This window comes from Mustela lutreola, chromosome 6, assembly GCF_030435805.1.
Source record: "Mustela lutreola isolate mMusLut2 chromosome 6, mMusLut2.pri, whole genome shotgun sequence".
NCBI classification, from domain to species: Eukaryota; Metazoa; Chordata; class Mammalia; order Carnivora; family Mustelidae; genus Mustela; species Mustela lutreola.
Window position 1 is genome coordinate 118652087 of NC_081295.1, and position 23438 is coordinate 118675524.

At 45.6% G+C, this 23438-nt stretch overlaps 1 protein-coding gene across 8 annotated transcripts in view; it reads left to right on the plus strand.

Moving 5' to 3' along the window:
- The window catches only part of TCP11 (t-complex 11), a 138966-nt gene that overhangs the window by 114602 nt on the left and 926 nt on the right, over positions 1-23438 (plus strand). For 2 of the 8 annotated variants that reach the window (XM_059178562.1, XM_059178561.1), the window contains 6 exons: positions 13270-13390; positions 20217-20437; positions 21417-21553; positions 21825-22042; positions 22135-22316; positions 23053-23216. In XM_059178562.1, coding sequence (XP_059034545.1) covers positions 13295-13390; positions 20217-20437; positions 21417-21553; positions 21825-22042; positions 22135-22316; positions 23053-23216 — 1018 coding nt within the window. In that variant the 5' untranslated portion in view covers positions 13270-13294. Of the gene's footprint in view, positions 1-3619; positions 4397-4714; positions 4853-7887; positions 7985-13269; positions 13391-20216; positions 20438-21416; positions 21554-21824; positions 22043-22134; positions 22317-23052; positions 23217-23438 lie in introns of those variants that run through there. The other 6 variants (XM_059178554.1, XM_059178557.1, XM_059178559.1 and 3 more) reach the window with 6 other exon arrangements.

The window sequence follows — 23438 nt, forward strand, 5'->3', positions numbered from 1 at the left end:
CCAGGGCAGGAAGAAACAAGGACCTCTTAGGTATCGCTGGTAGAGTGAGATGTGGCTAACCAAGCTGGATGTTTAAGCGGCTGCCAGAATCTTCTTTGTCCTCTCTTTGAGCCCCCTTTCCTTAAAAGACTTGTAAAGGGTTCTCCATCCATAACACTTCACTTTGAGCTACAAAGGGCTATGTCCAGACTGCCCCCAGATTACCGAAACCTTTCTCCTACTCTTTGATTCTATGAAGAAAACACATTTATCAAAAGACTAAAGCAAATAGTTTTGACGTGCAGTTCTGTACCATAAGGGAGGCTATAATGAAATCAGTCCCAGTTTACATGACTCCAAATGGTTTCATTTAAATGTCCCACCCTGTATTTACGTGTCCCTACCACTCTGACTGTAGTTTATCTTCCAGTATAGTCTACTGAACTTGCAAGCTTGGCCTCTGTGTAATTCCGCCTCTTACTTTTTCCATTCCATGGCCTGTCATTTACATTTTTCTTTAGAAATACAAATACTTATTTACAGTATTAGTTTTTACTCTTGCTTAGCCCTATATGTTATAGAGTACACCGACTGTGATATGGGTTCTAGTCCTACATTTTTCCATAAACTGGTGGTGACCTTAGCCAAGTCATTTAACCTCACGAGCCCAAGATGATTTGTAAGATGAGATGTTTTTCATTTCCGTTATTTTGTTTCATAAAATTAGCGGATCCATATTCAGGATTCCTCTTAGATTCTGTACCTCTTACAGTCATCCAGGAGTATTTTTCTTACATTTTTGTCTTTATCAACCCCTCTTTCAGAATGTCTTTGTGGGTAGGACCAACTCTCTGCATAATTGTTTTTGTATGGTAGTGTACCCAGGGTAGTATTTAGCAAATGAAAACAGAGCATACTGTTGGGCTTGGGTTAAAGCTCACATATGTGGGGAAGTGGTTGAGCAGGAACATTCTAGCTGCAGGCCAGAGATTCCCTTGGACCGCTTCTCAGTCTGCGGTGTATGAACCCATAGGGGTATATGGAGGTGTACCAGTGAGTATAGGAAAACCTTCTTTCTGGAACAAGAATTCTACTCAAAAGATTTGAGGATAGAAAATTGACTTTAGTATTGAGGCAAATATGGATATGTTGTGAATAGAAGATAAAAGTGATGATTTTAAAATATTTTATTTATGTATTTATTTGAGATATAGAGTGAGAGAGAGCAGGAGTTGGGGGGAGTGGAGGACAGAGGGAGAGAGAGAAGCAGACTTCCTGCTGAGCAGGGAGCCAGGATGCAGGGCTCCATCCCAGGACCCCAGGATCATGATCTGAGCCCAAAGCCGACAGTCAACCGACTGAGCCACCCAGCACCCCAAAATTCAGATGATATTTTAATATAAAAGGAGAACCCAGGGCTGTACAGCTTGGGGCACACTGCAACGTGAGAGGAAATGGGGCTTTTACCTCTGTCCTTGGGTTGCTCGAGAAACACTTGTCTTGTGGGTCTTTTGAGATATGTACACTTTCACAGGGTAAAGGTGTTAACTCAGTCAGGAAGGGCATTCCCAATAAATAGTGGACATGTGTGGAAAATCCAATTTCACCCATTAGGAGAGTTTAAAGCAGGTCCCGAGGTTTAGAGGGAACCAGGCTGAACAAAGGATCCCCTCCAAACACAAATCAGTTACACAGTCTTGCTTAGGATCCTGGCTAAAGGCTGGGTTTGAACTGATCCAAACATCTGGAAGATCTCTCATCCTTTCTCTGACGGTCCCGTATTTCTTCTCATTTGTACCCCCAGCTCTTGCACTTTCTATACCATTTTATGTCAGTTATATTTTCTTGTATATACAGCTTCTCAGCTAGAAGACAGAGAGATCGGGTGAATTAAGAAAAAGTATAGGATTGAGCATCAAGTCCTTGCTTGCCAAGTGACTTTTGGTACTCCCAGAAGCCTCTCTAATTCACAGTTCGCTCATCTATTAAATGATGCAAAATAACACCCGCCTGGCCTACTGAACAGGTAGGATTGTGTCCACAGCATATGGATTTGCAATGTAAAAACATTTTGTAAATCATTAAACCAAAATCAGTTATCATTAACTAAGACCCCAAAGGGAAGGAGGGCATATCTCTTGAATCATCTTTCTATTCCCCTCAACTTTTAACTTTGGCTAGTTGGTTCTGATAACTATAGTGATAAAGATCATGAAATGCTGTCCCCAGGCTGACCCTGGGAAAACTCCAATTCTGTCTTTCTTTTCCACCCCCATTCTTTACTCCTTTTCTGGCTTCAGTCCCCACCCCCACAAGCTCCCACCTGCTATTTCTTCCCACTGCCCCTTCCAGAGAATTTGGGTATTAAGAGGACATATACATATACATATACATAGGCTGTGTAACGTATATGAATGAACTGCTGGAGGTAATTTCAGGCATCAGCAGGGGAAGTTTTATGGCAATGCCATTTTTGTGGACAAATGAACTGGTGTCATTCTGGAAAATTCCACCCAAACAGAACTTTTTGTTTGTCTGTTTGTTTTGAGACCCAGCCTAAAAATCTCTCTTGTAATAATGAATAATTACATTTTCATGGACCTCTTTGCTTAAGTCAGTTAATTACTCTTCCTTCTCAGTTTGGGGTGAAGGCCAGCCTGCATAGTTAACATCTCTGAGGGAAATACCAGGAAAGGTTAGGAGGGGTAATGGGCAGGTTGAATATGTACTGGATTAAGAAGGCTTCAGCTAAACAGTAACTTTACTAGGCTGTTCCCCTCATGTCTGCCTTGACCTCAGGGTAGAGTAGACTTTTTCTTCCCCCTAAGATTTATTTATTGGTTGGCGAGAGAGAGAAAGGGAGCAAGCACAAGCAGGGGGAGTGGCAGGCGGAGGGAGAACCAGGCTGCCTGCTGAGCAAGGTGCCAGTCGTGAGACTCAATTCCAGAACCCTGGAATCATGACCTTAACTGAAGCCTACACTTAACCAACTGAGCCGCCAAGGCGCCCCTAGAGGGGACTTTAAAAAAAAAAATTTTAACTTGACAGAGCGAGAGAGAAACTGAAGCAGCACAGGGAGAGGGAGCAGCACTGGGAGAGGGAGAAGCAGAAGGAGAAAGAGGGAACCCCATGCAGGACCAATTCCAGGACACCCCAATGATGACTAAACCGAAAGCAGACGGTTAACCCGCTGAGCAGCTCAGGCGCCCCTAGAGTAGACTTTCTTAGCAGAAATGTATCAGGGGCCCCCCGCTTGCTCAGTAGGTAGAGCACACATCTCACACACAACACTTGATCTCTGGGGCAGTAGTTCGAGCTTCATGTTAGGCATATTGAGGCGGGGAGGAAGGGAGGGAGGAACGAAGGGAGGCGGGAAGGATTAAGGGAGGAAGGCAGGAAGGAAGTGTTCTTATGCGTCTTCGTAATTTTCCCTTTCAAAACACATGGGTTGTGCAAGAAGAATCCACATCCCACACTAACAAGGCAAGGGTTATAATAACTTGATTTCTTACAGGCAATACTTTCATCTTATGTTTTATTTTCCATTTTTTGAGCAAGCGTTTGTCGTAAGAGATCAAGTTAGTTAATAAAGAGGGATAGGAGTGTAAGCAGTGGATGCTTCCTTTTCATTTCCAGCCCCCGAAATGCAAGTTTTGAAGGGGAGAGTGGTCACTCCAGGTCCTTACATCGCTCCAAGGGCAACAGGGCAGACCCGAAACCAAGACAAGCCCGAGAGCCGGAACCAGGGGTTGGAGGTCCAGCCCAAGAAGACCCCAGGCCAGGAATTCAGTGGAAGAGCCTCCGCTGCTGCCCCGCCTGCACGCCTCCACAGACCCGCAGGTGGCCGGGGTCTCGGTTTCCACACTTGCAGAAATGGTAGCATGGCCCCGCTCTCCTCAGGTGCCTCGGAGGCACTAACAAGAAACCACCCGCCTCAGTGAGGTTCTCTTCCTTGGGCTACAAGAGCCGGCTGAAGAGAAATCACCTTGTTCTCTCCCTCCCTAAGTAGCTCCAGGTGATCTTTTTCGTGGGGGTGGATGCCAGGCGGAGACTGCCCCCAGCAACCAGGTAACCCAAGGCCGGAGGGGCTTCGCGCCCACGACGACCCAGCACCAGCCAGCCCGCCTGGGTCCCAGCCGCGCGGGACTGCCAGGTGGCCACGTGACCCCACCCGTTGCCCCGGGAGATGGCCGGCGCTTTGTTCTCAAAGCCCCGACTCTCCCACCCGGCGTCCCCAGCAGGGCGAGCCGTGGTGCGCGGGGTCGACCCGGCCGGCTCCGCGCGGCTGCCAGGGCCCTCCCGGCCGCCCGCTGCCCCCCCCCCTCCGCCGCCCCGCCGCGGTTGGTACAGCCCGCGCCTGGAGGCTGCGCGGCTGTGACGGGGAACCCAGAGCAGGCGGCAAGTCGCCGGGGAGGAGGTGAGCGGCGCGGGGCTGAGGCGCCGAGGGCTCCCTCTGCTGCCGGAGAGGGCGCGAGGCGAGCGTCCTGAGCCGGGGGCTGCCCCCAGCGTCGCCGGGGCCGGACCGCCTCCTGTTTGCGCGCCCAGAGCCTGACTCCAGGGACCCCTCAAGCCCTCCAGGCTCCTTTGTCCCGCCTGTCCCCCGCCCTGACGCTGCCCACCCTGCGCTTTTTGGTCTGGCCGAGTCCGGCGCGCCGGGCCGGGCTCCGGACCCCCGGCGACAGTGGGAGACACCCTTTCCCCGACGCCAACGGCGCGTCATTTCTCCCCAACCCAGATTCCATCCGCAACATGCCGGACGTCGAGGAGAAAGTGCCCCTGAAGGACCCAGGCGACGCACAGTGCCGGTCCTGCAAGCCTGAGATCTCAGCACCGACCCGGGAAGACCCGAGAGGCCCCGAGGACCACCCCGCCCGTAGGTCCCGTAGCCGCTCGGGGGCGCCCATCCCGGCGCAGGGCGGAAGAGGAAGGGCCCGCCGGCCTCTCCGTTTGCCTGTCGCCTGGTCTCCCCCTGTCCCCCGTCCCAGTCCCTGCTCCCCCAGGCCCTAGGCCCCCTGTACACCCGAAGGTTGGTCCAGGAGGGAGAAAGGACCCGGGCCGGATTACTTGAATCTGACAAAAGAAAAAAAATTTTTTTTAATCTGACAAGATTTGAGGCCAAGCGCCTTCACCGCCATAATTGTTGTAGTTTGAATTTGTAGGTGGAAAATGGCAGACACTTGGGGTACTTTCAGAGAACCCAAGTGGCCCTCGGTGGGAATCACTCGGCGCTTCATGGACTTAAGAAGTACTGCTGGTCTGGGCTTCTGTTCTCGAGCTCCGTACTTTTATGTTCCTGTTGCGTCGCAGGTCTCTTCTGTGCTTCCGTAGGTCGAACTTCGCTGGGACTCATCCAGCATTTCTCTTCTAGTAATCTCTACAGAATTTAAAACAGGTACCAGTCTGAAGACCTGTCCACGTGCAAGAGTTTAACTCGAGTTAAACTCGAAGATTCAAGTGTGAAAAATTAGTTCAAGGCCCGGCTACTCTGAGGTTGAATTGCACTTTTCTCTTGTGGCCACATGGGGTCGTTGCCGGCTAACAGATTGGCCCCAAAGTGGCAAATTGGTGCATAGAAATTTATTTGGCTAGAATGAACCTGATGTGGGGGGGGGGGAGCCAATTTTTTTGTAAATACGGTGTAAACAATCTAATTCTTCGGGAGACTATTTAGATGAATCCGTAGGTAAAACAACCCTAAAGTGAGTAACCAAATTGCCTCTTTTTTTTTTTTTTTTTTTAAAGATTTTATTTATTTGTCAGAGAGAGAGAGTGGGAGAACACAAGCAGGCAAAGAGGCAGGCAGAGGCAGAGAGAGAAGCAGGCTCCCCACTGAGCAAGCAGCCCCATGTGGGACTCGATCCCAGGACCCTGGGATCATGACCTGAGCCGAAGGCAGTGGCTTAACCAACTGAGCCACCCAGGCGTCCCCCAAATTGCCTCTTTAAAAAAAAAAAAAAAAAAAAAAAAAAAAAAAAAAAAGAATTTGACATGTAGATTAGTTGCCTTGGTTCAGTTACTGTATCATGTTGAAAATTTCTTTGTCCTTGGGATTTGGATTTTAAAAATCTACTTTTGTTGCCTTTTCCCTCGAATTTCTCTTTGGGCCCTCCCCTTTCCTGATTTTTACAGCTGTTGGGAGTTACCTAGTACCATGGTACTTGTGAGCACCAGAACAGTCTTGTCAAAGTAGGATCTGAACTTCGACTTCTTGTATTTGGAAAGTGTTTCTGTGGGTAATCTTTCCCTCTGTCCTTCAGTAAGCTGCTATAACTCAGTATCCCTTGGAAGATTTTATTTCTCATTTCGCATTAGTGAGTTAATGGATTGTCTGTTTACATATTTGACTGTGTTTTGCCATTTTGGCTGAAACCAAGGGCTTCCGAGAGGCTGCAAAAATAAAGGGAATATCAGATGTCCACTTAAGGTTCAATTCATCTTTATGTTTGCCAAAGCAAGGGCTCAGTGGCTTTTGGTAAATTTGCAATCACCTTTTACCTATAGATTTTTATTTTATTTTATTTTATTTTTTAATTTCAAAATAGTTCAACTTTGTTGAAAAGTAAAAAAAAAAAAAAAAAAAAAGGCGAATGCCCACATTGTTAACATTCTACCACATTGCTCTCTCTATAAATATGTATTTTTGTCCTTTCATACTGAAAGTTAGGGTCATGACTTGATCTAAAAATTCATCGTGTATCTCCAAAGTAAAGGCATTCTGTATAGCCTCTTTTCTACAATAACTATTTTTCCTTTTTACATTTTGAAATCTTACTTATGGACAACTTAAACATTTATAAAAGTAGAGAGACTAGTACAATGAGCCACATTTACTCATTACCCAGCTTCAACAGTGACCAACTCATGGCCAATCTTCATTCATTTATATCCCCTCCATATCTCAGAACCAGATATTTTTCTTGCTGAATTAGGAAGGGCTATTGAAAGAGAATGAGAAAGTATGATGTACTATGTGCAACTTCGTTCCACATACCAAGTGATCATTAAAACTATTGTGCTGTTTCATGAGAATGAGCTCAGCTGGGTCTGTAGTAAGAACTTAGAGCATTGGGTCCCAAATGTTAGTGCTGGTTTATGACAAAATTCTTCACAATATTTAGTGAAAGAAAATAAAGATGTAGTAAATTTTTCCTAAAGCTAAATCGATTCAATGTAAAGGACTCCTCTTTATTCTGATAACTTTCCCTTTCTGTTTTGTGTGTGGTGGTGGGGGGGAGTTTTTGGTTTTAGTTTTTTTGAAAGTTAAGCTTTTCTTTTTTGAAATGATGGTTTGGTGTGGTAGAGTGGATTTTTTAATTTGCTTATCTGCAGTTCACACTTGGCAAAACAGAACGTGGGCAGGTTCTCATCAGTTGCTCAGAATCTTTGGAAATGTCAGTAACCTATAAAATCCTAACACCTGGGAACTCCTGCTTTTTGAGACCAGGTGACACTGGTGCCATTCAGTACCATCGATATGGAGAATTTAACTTTCATCAGAGTCAGGAAAAGGAGAGCAGAATTAGAATACCCTTAGATAAATGCTTATGTTTGCAAATCACAAATTATTGTTTCTTTGCTGCTTTAATTATTTTACTTTTCAAGAGAAAGGCTTGTATTTCATTTTGTTATTTATAAAATAGCTTCTTTGTCCTCCCTCACTCCCATGCTGGACTACGCTAGGCACTGGACCCAGAGTTCAGAAAACCTAAACTACTAGAACGGTCAAATGAGTTGGTGTGAGATCAATTTGATGAATCTCAATTTGGGGCCTACTCAGAGTGAGTCTATGAATAACATAGAAATTCAGAATGACTCGTGTCTGCCATAAGTTTTTTTTTTTTTTTTTTAATGGAAATATAGTTGTTAACATTAGTTCCAGGTGTACACCTGAGGTTCTTTCTGTCACAGGTCTGATAGGTACAGTTGATGATGTTTCTAAGCTGAGCAACAAGATTGGAATGAATCATGATTTCCACGTGAAAGAAAAGGTTTCCTCTCCAAGCAGGTACCAGCTCTTCTGATTTTTCCATTTTATTCATTCTGGCATAGCTATTTAGCACTAATGGCTTCTGACCAGACTTGAAGCATCTTTATTTAATAATCCAATTGAGTCAGTAAAACTGGCGGGGGGGATACAGTTTTTGAATATAAACCTTAAGAGAGCTCAACAACTTAAATAGAAGAGTAATAATTATTAGTATTAGAACGTCAAGAAGCAAATGTTATTTAACTAGTAAATAAGCCAAAGTAATTATTATTGCAATGTTCACTTTGTGATCCGCTCCGCCCCCCCCCCCCGCCCCCGCCACCATTAATAATAAAATATCAGTAGGGTGGATTTCACATCTTCTCTGATAAATGTGGAAGAAGTAGCCTGTGGTAGCTAGCTCTTGTTGCTATCCAGTTATCCTGGAACTTAGTAGCTGAAACAATGTTCATTATCTCACAGTTTCTCGGAGTCAGAGGTACGGCACAGTTTAATTGTGTGTCTCTGGCCCTAGTTGTAGCCAGTGTATTGAGTGCTAATCAGAGCCTGCCTCAGCTCTGAGCCACATAGCAGCTGGCTTCCCTCTCTGAGTGAGTGAGAAAAGAAAGCTGTGAGAGATGGTGCCCAAGACAGAACCCGCAGTCCTTCTGTTACCTCATCTCAGAAATGACATCCTAGTACCTCAGCTGCATTCTGCTTGCTGGAAGGTAGATGCTAAACCACGCCCACACTCCTGGAGCTGAGGTTACCCCAGTGTGAATATGAAGAATCCTAGATCTTTGGGCTCATCTGATCAGCTGCCTGCTTCATAGCTCCTTCCAATTACTCTTTTTTAAGTGACCACAGATGAAATAGGCACAGATAGAATATGAATTTTTTTTTAAGATTTTATTTATTTGAGAAAGAATGAGTGAGTGAGAGAGAGCACAAGCAGTGGGGAGAGGCAAGAGAGAGAGGGAGAAGCAGACTCCTTGCTGAGCAAGGAGCCCAATATGGGGCTTTACCCCAGGACCCTGGAACCATGAATTGAGCCGAAGGCAGACCCTTAACCGACTGAGTCACCCAGGTGCCCCCATAAGTCAGTTTAACTTATGAATCAGGATCAGAACTCTGTTCGTAAATAATGCTCTCCCACCTCCATCAAGCTTCACTTTGATTCTTAGTTATATTGACATTGTAACAAGGGAGCACCATTTGGGGAGTATGAATTGAATGGCTCTGCTGGTTTATTGGCAGTTAAATCGGTAAATTCAATGTCAGATTTCAAAAACTTCTAATTTCCCACCAATAGATCAATGAGACAGCTTGTGATCAGCCAGTTTCCTTAAATGCTTTTGTGATCCGGCAGCCTTAGGGAATCTGTTACTCAAGTGCCATTGTTTATGGCATGGAGTTCCTGTCCTTTTTGTGCTCTGATGTGCCCATGCTTGGTGCCACAGCTTCTGTGAGACCAGGTTTTCATGAAAACCCACATCTCCTAACACGTCCCTCACTGCTTAGATACCTTTGATGGCAACAGGAGAAGAGAAACAATTGAAACCGGAAGAGTGAAGGTCTGCTAAAGGGACGGTAATGAGGGAGTTGGGGGAATGGGTAGAAGAGAGAAGAGAGGGAGAAACGAAGCAGGAAAAATAGTACCAGTCAGAGCTAGATTTTCATGTAAGGTCATGCAGAATTTTATCAGGAGAAAGGTTGAAAATAGAGTTTGACCTGACTCACTTTTGGCAGTTGCCTCTCCTTTGTGCATAGGATGCTGTTAAATGATGATTGTATACTCTGAAGGGAAATCCCATGTTTGGGCATTCATTGATCAGGTGTATACTGAGTCCTTATGTGGCAGGCAGATGCTGAGTGCTGGGGATAGTTAGAGATGTAGCTGTAGATAAACAAGGCACTGTCATCGCTGTCAGAAGTTTTTGTAGGGGGAACAGTTGAATAACAGAAGAGACCCATCAGTTCACTCATAGTTGTTTGTAAAGAGTTTCATGAGAATGCTCAGTTGCTTAAGGAGGGTCAGAGAAAGATCTGCCTTTGGAGGAAGATTTGAGTTGCTTATGAAACTTTGAGTCAAGTCTTAGAGGAGGAATAGATGTTGCCCAGATGGTCTAGGTGGAAAAGAATGTTCCCAGCAAGGAAACTATGACAGAGGCAAGGATATAGTATGTTTTTTATAGGTTCCTTGGTGTGGGCAGCTGTATAAAATGAGATAGAAGGAGATAAACTAGAAAAGGAGGCAGAGCAGGGTCCTGCAAGTGAATTATGTTGCTGGTGAGGGCCAGTCCCTCAAGGACTTTACAGGAGCAGAGCATCATGGTCAGAATGGAATTTCAGAAGTCCTTGATTTTAGAATGAATTTGTGGAGAACAAATAAGGGACAAGACTGAGGGCAAGGGGACCAGGGATTGGATTATAACAGTAGTCCAGGTAAGAGATGATGGGAGGTGGGGATGGATTCCAGAGGCATTTAAGAAGCACCGTTTGTGGAACTTGGAGATGGTTTAGATAGATAGGATGAGGAGAAAGAGTTGAGAACAATTCTAGTACACCTTACACCATTGGACAGATTATAGTTGGTTACCTCTGATGACAGATTATAGTTGGTTACCTCTGATAACCTCTGATCGTTACCTCTGATGATTGAGGCTGGTGTGTTGGGAGAGGAACTTTGACTTTTGTTTTATTCATTTTCATATTGCTTGTTTGTTATTTGTTTTACATGGCACATACATTACTACTGTATTTTTTAAGGGGGAGATGTTTAATTCAAGAAAACCAGTAGCTACTTGGCAATGACTAGGTCTAACCTCAAACTTTTCGAATGGTTCTTTTTCTCTTATGAGTCTCACTGAAGGTTAGAGATATCATTTAAATAAACTTTGAGAGGAAACTTAATTCCTGTCATTTCCTTTCTTAAAATTAATACACATTTTTTAAAAACTATTTTTGTTTTACAGAAAAAAATGATTGGAAAGTACAGAGTTCCCACAGAGCCCATGCCCTGCAGGACACAGATTCCCCCATTGTTTATATCTTCTAATAGTGAGGTCATTTGTTAGAGCTGATGATCTAGTATTAATACATTATTATTAACTCCAGTCCATAGTGTACCATTGAGGTTCATTTTTTGTATATTCCATAGGTTCTGAAAAATGTACAATGTCATATATTCACCATTTTTGTAACCTACAGAGTGATATCACTGCCCTAAAAATCCCCTGTGCTCTGCTCGTTCACCCTTTTCTTCCTGCCACATGAATCCTTGGCAACCACTGATCTTTTTACTGTCTCCATTGGTTTCCAGAATGTCCTATAGTTGGAATCATAAAATATGTAGCCTTTTCAGATTGGCTCCCTTCATTTAGCAATATGCGTTTAAGATTCTTTTATGTCTTTTGGGGTTTGATAGCTCATTTCTTTTTAAGGCCGAGTAATAGCCCATTGTCCAGATGTACCACAGTTTATTTGTCCCCTCACCCACAGAATGACATCTTGATTGCTTCCAAGTTTCAGCAATTATGAATAAAGCTGCTATAAACCTCCCTGTGCAAGTTTTTGTGTGGACACAAGTGTACAGCTCATTTGCTTAATACAAAGGACAGTCTATGGATCATATGACAAGAGTATGTTTAGTTTTGTAAGAAGCTGGGGCAGCTATGACTTTGCATTCCCACCAACAATGCATGCGAGTTCTTAGAGTTGCTCCATAGCGTCTCCTGCATTTGGTGGTGATGAATTTTTGGATTGGGCCCCTCTCATAGATATTCATGGGTATGTCATTGTTATTTTAATTTGCAGTGCCCTAATGACAGGATGTTGAGCATCTTTTCATAGGCTTATTTGCCATCTGAATGATGACTTTTGTGAAGTCTCTTCAGATTGTTCCCCATTTTAAAGTTGGGTTATTCTCTTTTTGTTGAGTTTTAAGAGTTTTTTGTATAGTTTGGATACTAGTTGTTTTTTTTTTTTAAGATTTTATTTATTAGAACAAGTGCAAGCATAAGCAGGGGGAGTGGCAGCGGGAGAGGGAGAAGCAGACTCACTGCTGAGCAGAGAGCTTGACCTGGGGCCTTCCTCCCAGGATCCTCACCTGAGCCACAGGTAGACGCTCAACTGACTGAGTCACCTAGGTGCCCCATGGATTCTAGTTCCTTATCAGATATTTGTTCTGCAAAGATTGTGCTTTGTCTTTTCATCTCTCAACAGTGTCTCTGTCACAGAGTACAAGTTTTTAATTTTAATGGAGTCCAGTTTACCAGTTTTTTTCTTTCATGGATCATCATGCTTTTGATGTTGTATCTAAAAGGTCATTGCCAAACTCAAGATCAGCTAGTTTCCTCCTACATTATCTTCTGTGTTATCTATTTCTTACATTTAGGTCTGTGATCTGTTTGTGGAAGGTATAAGACCTGTGTCTAGATACACTTTTCTGAGTGCAGAGGTCCAGTTTCTCCAGCCCCACATGCTGAAGAGACTCTCCTTTCTAAATTGAATTGCCTTTGATTCTGTTTTTCTTTTTTTCCTTAAGACTTTGTTTATCCATTTGAGAGAGAGTAAGAAAGAACATGAGAGGGGAGAAGGTCAGAGGGAGAAGCAGACTCCCCATGGAGTTGGGAGCCTGATGTGGGACTTGATCCCAGGACTCCAGGATCATGACCTGAGCTGAAGGCAGTCGCTTAACCAACTGAGCCACCTAGGCTTTGATTCTGCCTTTGATTCTGTTTTTCTTTTTTAAGGAGAAGAAATGTCTGATCTTTCTGGTTACCATGACTGGCTACCTGGTAGGGCCCCTGATATTGGGAAGATAGGAGGAACAGGTTTGGAAGGGGAAGATACTGAATTGAGTTTTAGACCTGCTGATTTGGAAATCCCTATGGATATTTGAGTATTATCAAAGAAGGAAAATCCTTGTCTAGATTTTAGGACTATTAGAAAATAAAAGATCCTTCTGTTCATGGCTATGTGTATGCATAAATGGCAAGAAAGTCACATATTACCTAGGCTAGATGCAAATTGGTGCTAAAGCTGGCCTGATCTCCTTGGAGGGTTCTTCCTCCTACAGAGGGAGGGCTACTTGAAATCATGAGGAGCCCTTCTAAGAGATTTTGGTCATGCCCTTGACATCCAAGTCTGAGCCCAGCTTGTTCAACTTTGCTGCAGTCCAAACATAGTTCCTGGTCTTTTCCTGTCAGTATGATGGTCTTTTGTCATATCAAATGCTGGGTTTTTTTGGGGCCTTAGGAGATAATGACCTTCTAACAGTTTTTGGGTAAAGAAAGTAATTTGTTCATTTAATCCTCTTACAGTTTGGAAGGCAAGGTCAAGGAGACAATGCACAATGCCTTTTGGGACCATCTCAAAGAGCAGTTGTCAGCTACTCCCCCAGACTTCAGTTGTGCTCTTGAACTTCTGAAAGAAATTAAAGAGGTGAGTGACCTATCTTCCACCCATAGATGTAAGTTTCCTAGACATCCCCAAAGTCATTGGAATGTCAGTGGCTAACAGATCCTAACTGAACATGGTCCATGAATCAATGAAAGTCTAATCCATAGACAGAAATCACACAGTAGTTTCAACAAGGAAGTTTTAATATAAAAATTATAACGTGGAATTGAAGAAACAAGAGCTTCGAGCTAATAAGTAGCGAAGAAAACTCTAAAGTAGACAAAAATATCAGCTAGAAGGAGAATATGCCATACCCCTAGGACCCACAGAGAAGACGCAAGGACTCGGAGAGGGCGTAGCTGTGCCGGGGAGGTTGTTGTCCTGTGTGTGCTGCTGACGCACATGCAAGGGCCAGGGACAGCAGCTGATACCCATGCAGGAGCAGCCCGACATCAGACCCAGAGCCCTTTGCTCTGCCAGAGCCAGCTCTGGCCAGGCTGCACAAGCATACTGCTTCATGCCAAGTTAGTATTTCAGAACCAGGAAGAGACGCTCTTGCCTCTTGTGATATCTTTGTAGTATGCGGTGGGTACCCCCGAAAGTGACCCCCCCCCCCCAGTGATTCACACCCTTGTATAATCCTCTCTCCTTGAGCATGGATGAGGTCTGTAACTTGCCTCTAAGCAGTATGCCAGGGTGCTGGGATGTTGCACCTAGAAATACATTTCACTGCAGACTAGAGAAACCCTCTTGCCAGCCTTCAAGAAGCAGACAGCTATGCAGTGATCGGCCCCTGCAGAGGGTCCTAGGGCAGGGAAATGCAGCTGGCCCCTCGGATCTGAGGGCAGCATCCATCCGTCAAGTCTACAGCTGTAAGGAAATGAATTCTGCCAGCGATCTGAATCAGCTTGGTAGCCAAGTCCTCCCCAGTTAAGCCTCCAAATGAGAATGCAGCCCAGCCAACACCTTGAGTGCAGCCTTGTGAGAGTCTGAGCAGAGGGCCCAGTGAAACTGCAGCTGGGCTCCTGCCCCACAGAAATTGTGAGCTAAGAAATGTATGTGCTATTGGAAGGCTCTACGTTTATGGTAATTTGGTATGTAGCCCGGAAAACGAATCGTGCCCTCTACAGATGAAGCTTAACCATTGTGCCACCTGCTGAAGGAAGAATATCTAAAGGACTCCACTCCATGTTCTCAGAGCAGAGAAGAGAATGATGGATTTGGTCTACGGCCATACCACCCTGAATGCGCCCGATCTCGTCTGATCTCGGAAGCTAAGCAGGGTCAGGCCTGGTTAGTACTTGGATGGGAGAATGATGGATTTGGAACTGAGAGACAATAAATTGGTAACTGTAACATTCCTCTACTTGGGCTGCTTAGCTTCCAGATGCACCCATCTACACACATTTCAGTTTTTGAAAAGATCTCTCTTTCTACCTGCTCAGATAGAGTTGTCTTACAGGTTCGTGTTCTTTCAATAAAACAAGGAGACTCACAGCTCCAGCAGCTACTGTGCTGGTTGCTATCAAGTTCAGCCACAGTGCCACTGAATATTCTGTTACTTAAAGCCTAATTGTAAAGTTAACTGCCAGCAACCAATCTGTAAAATGATAGTAGGAAGAGGAGGAGAGAAGATGAAATAGGTCAGCATTGACAAATAAACCTGTGCCTGTGCCAGGCAAAGAGAAAACATAGAGTCTTTGCTTCTGTACTTGGTCACATGGCTATGGTGGACCTGCATGGCTTCCTTCTATGGTTCATTCCTTATTTCCCTTGTCCTCAGCCCAAGTAGCCTCAGCTGATGGGTTTCTTTACATGCCAAAGTGACCCAAACCTTCACTGCCAAAGAATCTGAGTCCTTCAGGATTTTGCTGCTGCTGTTTGCTTGCTGTGGTTTTCCAGTAACCTTTATCACTGGGTATGCAAGTACCAAGGGGTAACCTCAGGATCATTTACTCTAGCCACTAGAATAACTCCTTTTTCATCATCTTGGTTCAGTGGTAAAAGGAGCCCTAAATGACCAAAGTACTGTGTCCTCCTCTCATTCACGGGGCCCAATGCAAATGTACCTCCCAAATCAGCAGAGCCCAAAGTAGGAAGGATGGGCAATAAATATTCTGCAGGTAGGTTAGTAGGTGTAAAAGTAAAAAGAACCAGTCCTGCTTCCACCCCTTGATTCCCAGGACTATGTTTTCCAGCTTTGGGAAGCAGCACAATATAATGGTCTTTGATTCAAAGAATATATTGCATCTTAAAGGTGGAACATCTTCCCTTCAGCATAGTGTCCCTCAACTCATGTAATCAAGTCTTCAGTAGACTATTCCACTTTTCAGTTAAGGCCTGTCAATTTAGGGGTACACAAGCATGAACCCATTGCTGCACGTCCTTTGCTCTGAAATGCTCTGTGATCAGATGCAATGGTATGCGACATGCCAGGGCCGGGACGATGAGTAAGGCATTCTGCAAGGACAAATGTTGGGGCTGATTGGAAGCACTGCAGACAGAGAAGACAAATCCGTATCCAGAATACGTGTCTGTTCCAGTGATGGCAAGTCTGCCCCCTCCACAGTGGAAGCAGTTCAAAGAAATCACCTGCTGCCAGGTGGCTGGCTCATCCTCCCTGGGGAATGGCACCGTATTAGTAGCTTAGTTGTTAATATCTTTTAGGATTTTTAAAAATTGTAAACATATGTAACAAAATTTTTACCACATTAATTATTTTCTTTTTTAAAGTAGGCTCCATGCCCAATGTAGGGCTTGAACTCACAACCCTGAGATCCAAACCAGCCAGGCACCCCACCATTTTAATTATTTCTAAGTGTTAAAACTCAGTGGCATTTAAGTACATCCACAACATTGTGTGACCATCACAATCCATTTCCAGAATGTTCTTACCTTCTTACCTTCCCAAGCCGAAACCGTACCCGTTAATGGTAACTCTTCATTCCCTTCCTTCCCTTCCTCCTCCAGTGTCCTCTGTTACACCTCTGTCTCTGTGTGTTTAGCTACCCTAGGCACCTCATATAAGGAGAATCATATATTTGCCCTTTTGTATGTGGCAAATTTCACCTTAGCATAATGTTTTCAGGCTCAATCTGTGTTGTAAACAGGGGTCAGAATTTCATTCCTTTTTCAGGGCCCAATAAAATCCCACTGTATGGATATATTGGGTGGGTATATTGCATTTTGTTTATCCACTTGTCTGTTGATGGGCATCTGTGCTGTTTTCACATTTTGGCTACTGCGCGTAGTACTGCTGTGAACATTCATGTACAAAAATTTTGTTTGAACACCTGTTTTCTGCTCCTTGGGGCATATGCCCAGGGGTGGCACTGCTGAATTTGAGAAGCCACTGAGCTGTTTTCCATAGTGGCTGTACCACTGTACATTCCTGCCAGCAAGGTATGAGGTTCCAGCTTTTCCACATTTTCCCTGATGCTGCTTTTTGTTTGTCATTATAGCCACCTTAGTGGGCATGGAATGGAATCTTGCTCTGCAGCCCTGGTGGCTAGCAGTGCTGAGCCCCTTCCCCTGTGCTTATTGCCAATGTTCTGTGTCGTCTTTGGAGAAAGGTCGGCGGGAGTCCTTTGTCCGTTTCCAAATGGGGTTGTTTGTCTTCTGTTATTAAGTTGTAAGAGTTCTTTATGTATTTTGGATAGTAGCCCCTTATTAGATGATTTGCAAATATATTCTCCCATTCCGTGAGTAGTCCCTTCACCCTCTTGATAGTGTCCTGTACACAAAAGTTTCTCTCTTGATGAAGTCCAGTTGATCTAGCCTGTTCCTTTTGCCTTTGGTGTCCTGTCTTGCCAAATCCAGGATTATAAAGATTTAGCCCCTTGTTTTTTTCTATGAGTTCTAGAATTTTAGCTCTTCTGTTTAGGTCTTTGATCCATTTTGAGTTAATTTTTTTTTAAAGATTTTATTCATATATTTGACAGAGTGCACAAGCAGGGTGAGAGGCAAGAGAAGGAGAGGGAGAAACAGGTTTCCCATAGAGTGGGGAAAGCAGAGGGAGAGGGACCCTGGGATCATGACCTGAGCCAGAGGCTGACACTCAACTGACTGAGCTATCCAGATGCCCCAAGTTAATTTTTTTTTAAAGATTTTCTTTATTTGAGAAAGAATGAGAGAGCACGAGTGGAGGGTGTAGGAGAGAGGGACAAGTAGACTCTGCTGAGCAGGGAGCCTGATGCGGGACTTGATCCCAGGAACCTGAGATCATGACCTGAGCTGAAGGCAGACACTTAACTAACTGAGCCACTTAGGTGCCCCAAGTTAAATTTTTTATAAGGCATAAAGTAAGGGTCCAACTTTACTTTTTTAAAGATTTACTTATTTTAGAGAGTAGGGGAGAGACAAAGAGAGGGAGAAAGAGGGTTTTTTTGTTTGTTTTGTTTTGTTTTAAGATTTTATTTAATGGGGAGAGAGAAAAAGCATGAGCATGGGGGAAGAGGGAGAAGCAGACTCCCTGCTGAGCAGGGAGTCCCATGTGGATCCCAGGGCCCTGAGATCATGACCTGAGCCGGAGGAACTTCCACTCTGTGAGAAGCCTGTTTCTCCCTCTCCTTTTACCTCATGCCGAGTGACTCTTAAGCAGACTCTGCACTCAGTGCAGAGCCTAACACGGGCTCAGTCTCATGACCCTGAGATCATGAACTGACTCAGATGCTCAACTGACCCACCCAGGTGCCCGCCGACTTCATTCTTTTACTTGTGGATACCCAGTTTTCTTGGCACCATGTGTTGGAGAAATTGTCCTTTTTCCATTGAATGGTCTTGACGTTTTCAAACGTTATTTGACCACATCTCCAGGTTTTATTTCTGGGCTCTCTACTCTAGTCTGCTCTGTAGGTCTGTCCTATCTCTGTATATGTTTGGTCTCTGGACCCTTTCATCTGGCCCCAGATGGCTGTGGGGCAAGCATCATCTCATGGTTAGGTGGGCCCAACAGTGCGTCCTCTGGTAAGGTGTTTACTTCTGCAGAAGTCCTGGAGCAAGCCAGAAACTAATTCTCAAAAGGCAAATAGTGGTTTGCGGAAGAGAACATAGATTTGCCCTAAATCCAAGAGGTCTTGCTATGGTGCTCTCTTCGGCGCCTTCCAGAGGCCCATGTCAGGGAGCCCTTACTTCCCATGTACATGCTGTCACTGAACCTGCTGGATCACACGGCCCAGATAGCGTCGCAGCTTGTGTGTGGCCTGGATTGGCTGCAGGGCCTGGTCTTGCCGGGCTTCCCACTTGAGATAGGAAACCTCATGAGGGACTCTAAATGAGCGAGGCCGGCCCAAACTCAGATGCAGTGTGTGGTGCCTCAGCAATCCAGGAAGGCCTGTGAGTGGCGTGGGTCTCTCTCTGCGGCGGGTGGTTGGCGGCTCAGCGAGCCGTCTTCTCCACGGAGGCACTGGCTTGACAAGGTGCGGACCACCGAGGCCTCGCACCTTCACTGAGGTAACAGGCCATGGACACCCTGTGGGGATTGTCTGCCGGCCTGTAGTTGCACACTGTCCTAAGGCTTCTAAAGGACTCATCCAGCCCCTCGTGAGGTCCAGCGGGCCGGGGCCTTTAGTCAGACCTCCGCCGGGGGTGCGGATTTCCTGTCAGTCAGGGCCACTCAGGAGCAGGAGCCCCGCAGTCACTGGAGCCAAGCGACACAGTGCCAGCGCTCCCCCAGCCAGGCGGGGAGGGCCTCTTCCCTGTAAGGCCTACGGATCCTCTCGCACCCCCTCTGCTAACAAAGCTTAATATGTGCCTGGCCGCGGAGGAAACACAGCTGGAGGGCTTGGCTCCGTTCTCATAGGGCATAGGCCCTGAAGGGCAGAGTGAGCTCTGAGAGCCTCCAGCCCGGACCAGGTATAGTTTGCCATTTTTTTTTTTTTTTAAAAGATTTTATTTATTTATTTGACAGAGAGAAATCACAAGTAGATGGAGAGGCAGGCAGAGAGAGAGAGAGGGAAGCAGGCTCCCTGCTGAGCAGAGAGCCCGATGTGGGCCTCGATCCCAGGACCCTGAGATCATGACCTGAGCCGAAGGCAGCGGCCCAACCCACTGAGCCACCCAGGCGCCCATAGTTTGCCATTTTAAATAGAGTGCAGAGAAGCTGAAGAGCCGGGATTCTTGCTGTGACAACACACTAGTCATCGAACACCCGCCCGCCCCCCCACATACATGTTCTGTATGTTATGGAGACACATGTTCTGTATGTTATAGAGACACAGAGATGAATAAGAGAGTTTGTCTCCACAGGGAACTTACATTTGGGGTTAATAGGCTATTTCCAGTACTTCTTAACTGTTCCTTGGCCTATTTCTTCCTTGCCCTCTGAAGTAAAATAATCTAAAAAAAATGCCTGCATTCGGGCACCTGGGGGGCTCAGTTAAGTGTCTGACTCTTGGTTTCGGCTCAGGTTGTGATCTCAGGGTCATGATATTGAGCCCTACATTGGGCTCCACGCTCAGTGTGAAGGCTATTTGAGAGTCTTTCTCTCTTTCTGCCCCTCCCTCCATCACGCACGCGCTCTCTTGCGCTCTCAAATAAATTCCACTCTTTAAAATTTAAAGTATCTCATCACTGTGTGATGTATGTATTTTATGTTTGTTGTACTTTGCATATCTTTTATCCACACTCCTTGATGTTACTTGTCTCCTTATCTCCTTCTGCCTAGAAAAGGATGCGCCGTGGCTGTATTAATCCCCTAAAACCTTGAACTCTCATCAGCCTCTCAATACAGATAAATCATATTTTCTGGAAAATTTAGGGAACCATTTCTTGGCCCTAAAAGACAGTCTTGGGCCAAAGGGTTGTGCATTAGAGAAGGATTGGGGCTCCACACAGAAAGCAACTGCCTTTGATGTTCTCTCCTGGGCAGATCCTGTTGTCACTGCTGTTACCGCGCCAGAGCCGCCTGCGAGGAGAGATCGAAGAAGCACTGGACACAGAGCTCCTCAAGCGGAAAGCAGAACACGGGGCCTTGAATGTCTCTCTTCTCTCTAAGTACATTCTCGACATGATGACTCTGCTGTGTGCACCCATTCGGGACGAAGCAGTGCAGAATCTGGAGAACATCACCGACCCTGTTCAGTTACTGAGGTGGGAAACTTGACTGCTGTCCCTCAAAAGCCCACGTCAGCCCCCGGGCCAGGACAAGTGGGGCCGGACACGCGATTGTAGCCCCATCTTTGTTGGCTCTTCCCTGTTGAAGACATGACCAATCCTGTCCTTGCTGACCTATTAGCTTTTTTCCTTTTCAACCAAAGATGACCTTAGTTTGGTTGGGCCTCCTATATAAATACCATTATATCATAAAACGTTAGAGTATGTGATCCTTCCAAGGAGTTCAAACATCCTTTTCCCCTATTTTCTCATTGCATTTTACACAGTGTGAGGGGACAGGGATAGCAGGTTATCCCTATTTAACAGCTGTAGAAACTAAGACGCAGGAAGTTAGAAAAGAAGAGAAGAAAAGAGTGGCCCAGAAATTGCTTCAGATATGGCATCACCTATAGTCCCACTTCCCAGAAAGATTCGTTAGCATACTGGTGTGTTTCCTTTTACTGACTCTACCATTTAAAAAAACAAAAACAAAAACAAAAAAATGATAGAATGATCATGTGGAAAGAGAGCTAGCCTGGAGGCTTAGAGGTCCGGAGACTTCTCTGTTTCTCACTCTGCCATTCACTTATTCTAGGCCTGGAGTCTTAGTCACAGTGCCATTTTTTGTAAATTTAGGACATGGGACTATTTTTTTTTTTTTAAAGATTTTATTTCTTTGTTAGAGTGTGTGTGTGTGCGTGTGCATGTGCATGAGTAGGGGGAGGGGCAGGCAGAGGGAGAAGCAGGCTTCCTGCTGAGCAGGAAGCCAGACTCAGGACTCTATCCCAGGACCCTGGAACCATGACCTGAATTGAAGATAGATGCTTCACCGACTGAGCCACCCAGGTGGCCTGGAGATGGGACTCATTGGAACGCTCCTCCTCACTCTGGAACACAGTGATTTAATGACACTTTCTGTAGGGTCCCCTCTCACTAGATTTCCTTTCATAGTATATTTTATTTTCTCTTATGTCAGAGGGATCTTCCAGGTTCTGGGCCTGATGAAAATGGACATGGTGAACTACACTATCCAGAGCCTTCAACCCCACCTGCAGGAACATTCCATCCAGCATGAACGGGCGACATTCCAGGAACTCCTCAATAAGCAGCCAAGTATGTACATAACTTGAGGGCCAGAGTGAGAAGACGGGATCTTGTTTGGATCTGACTTCTGTGATGTTAGAGAGTGCTCTATCTCTTGGGAACAGAAAGTTTCTTCCTCAGGTAGGGTGAGGGAGAAGGAAGAGTTATCTAAGACAGACCCCCTTTCCCCCAAGCAAAGCATTTATTTATTGACCAGGAACAGATCTTAAAAAGAACCTTAGTCTTGAAGCTTTAGGGATGTGGGTGCTGAAGATGCTTCCCTGCTCTCTTCCTGTCCTAGGCCTCCTTGACCACACCACCAAGTGGCTGACCCAAGCGGCTGTAGACCTTACCATGCCACTTCCGATTTGCCTGGACATTTCTGACTCCACCACCATGGCCTGCTCCTCTCCAAACGAGACAGTCAGCAGCCCGGAGCCCCTCAGCCCCACCATGGTGCTGTCCCAGGGTTTCCTGAACCTCCTTCTCTGGGACCCTGAGAATGAAGAGTTCCCTGAGGTGGGCCCGAGGAGGGCATCACCTTGTTCTGTATCTGGGACCCCCGTCTGGACCCTCCCCTCCTGACAGCCTGTTCTTGCTCACTTCCCCAGACGCTGCTGATGGACAGGACCCGTCTTCGGGAGCTGGAGTCCCAGTTGCACCAGCTGACCCTCCTGGCTTCAGTCTTGCTGGTGGCCAGTAGTTTCTCTGGCAGTGTTCTCTTTGGCTCACCTCAGTTTGTGGATAAGCTGAAACGTATGACCAAAGACCTGATAGAGGAGTTTGACTCCAGGTGAGCTGTGTAGAGCTTTTCTAGAGGGATGGTCACGAGTGCTTTGAAGACGGAGCTTGGTAACGAATGATGGCTTACATCCCACCACGGGCCACAAAGACTGGAACCATCCACAGGGATTGTTGATGTCTTTCTATAATGGTCTTGAGACTTGTGACAAAGTTAAACCTCTCCTCCAGAAAGGGTAGTCTGGAGGGTAGTTTACTACAAAATGAGTCATGACCTTGTTTGCTACAAAGCAATTGTTCTCTCCTTGAGGGGATGCCAGTGGGCTGGTCTGAGGTATATCTGGGATTTGATCGATCAGTCAGTGATGTTAATCGAGCATCTGTGTGCAGGGTGTCACACCAGAGGAAAAAAGGAATCAGAAGGCTAGTTTGTTATTGTATTTGGTGACAGGACAAATGACTGTGGAAAATGTCCAACAAAGTCTTAAAAATGCATATACATTATATAAATAAACTCCATGGGGCTGAAGAATTGAAACCAAACTTATCCAGGGTGGATTTTATGGTTTATCTTATTTTCTAAGAAGTAGAACATGGTGTCTTATCTAGAGAATAGTCGGGACGTGGATAGCAGTGAGAACGCTGAGCCTGCCTACTGGGTTCTGCTGCTACCAGGGACTGGGGGGAGGGTAGGAGGGGGGCTGCGAGTCTCCCTCAAGTGGGCCCAGCTTCTGGTGTGGAGCTTCCAAGGCCATCCTCTGGGTGCCATGGTCTTCTTCATGGTCTAGGCCTGAAGAGGCTATGCAGACTGTGAGTGAACAGGTGTCTCAGGAAATCCATCAAAGCCTCAAGAACATGGGGCTTGCTGCTCTGAGCAGTGACAACACAGCTTCGCTGATTGGACAACTCCAGAACATTGCCAAGAAGGAGGACTGTGTCCGCAGTGTTATTGGTGAGCATACGTGTTGGGGTGGTGGGAATGTTTTGGGGGAGAGGTACATCCCATCCCTGGGAGTCAGTCACTGAACCATTTAACTATGAAAAGCAGGGTCACTGGGCAAATTGCTGTTCAGGCTTTAGTTTTTTTCAAAATACTGGGTTGAAAATATATTCCTTTCAGTTTAGAGAGAGATTCTGGTTCTAAGGAAGGTTTGTACCCAGGAATTTAAGAATT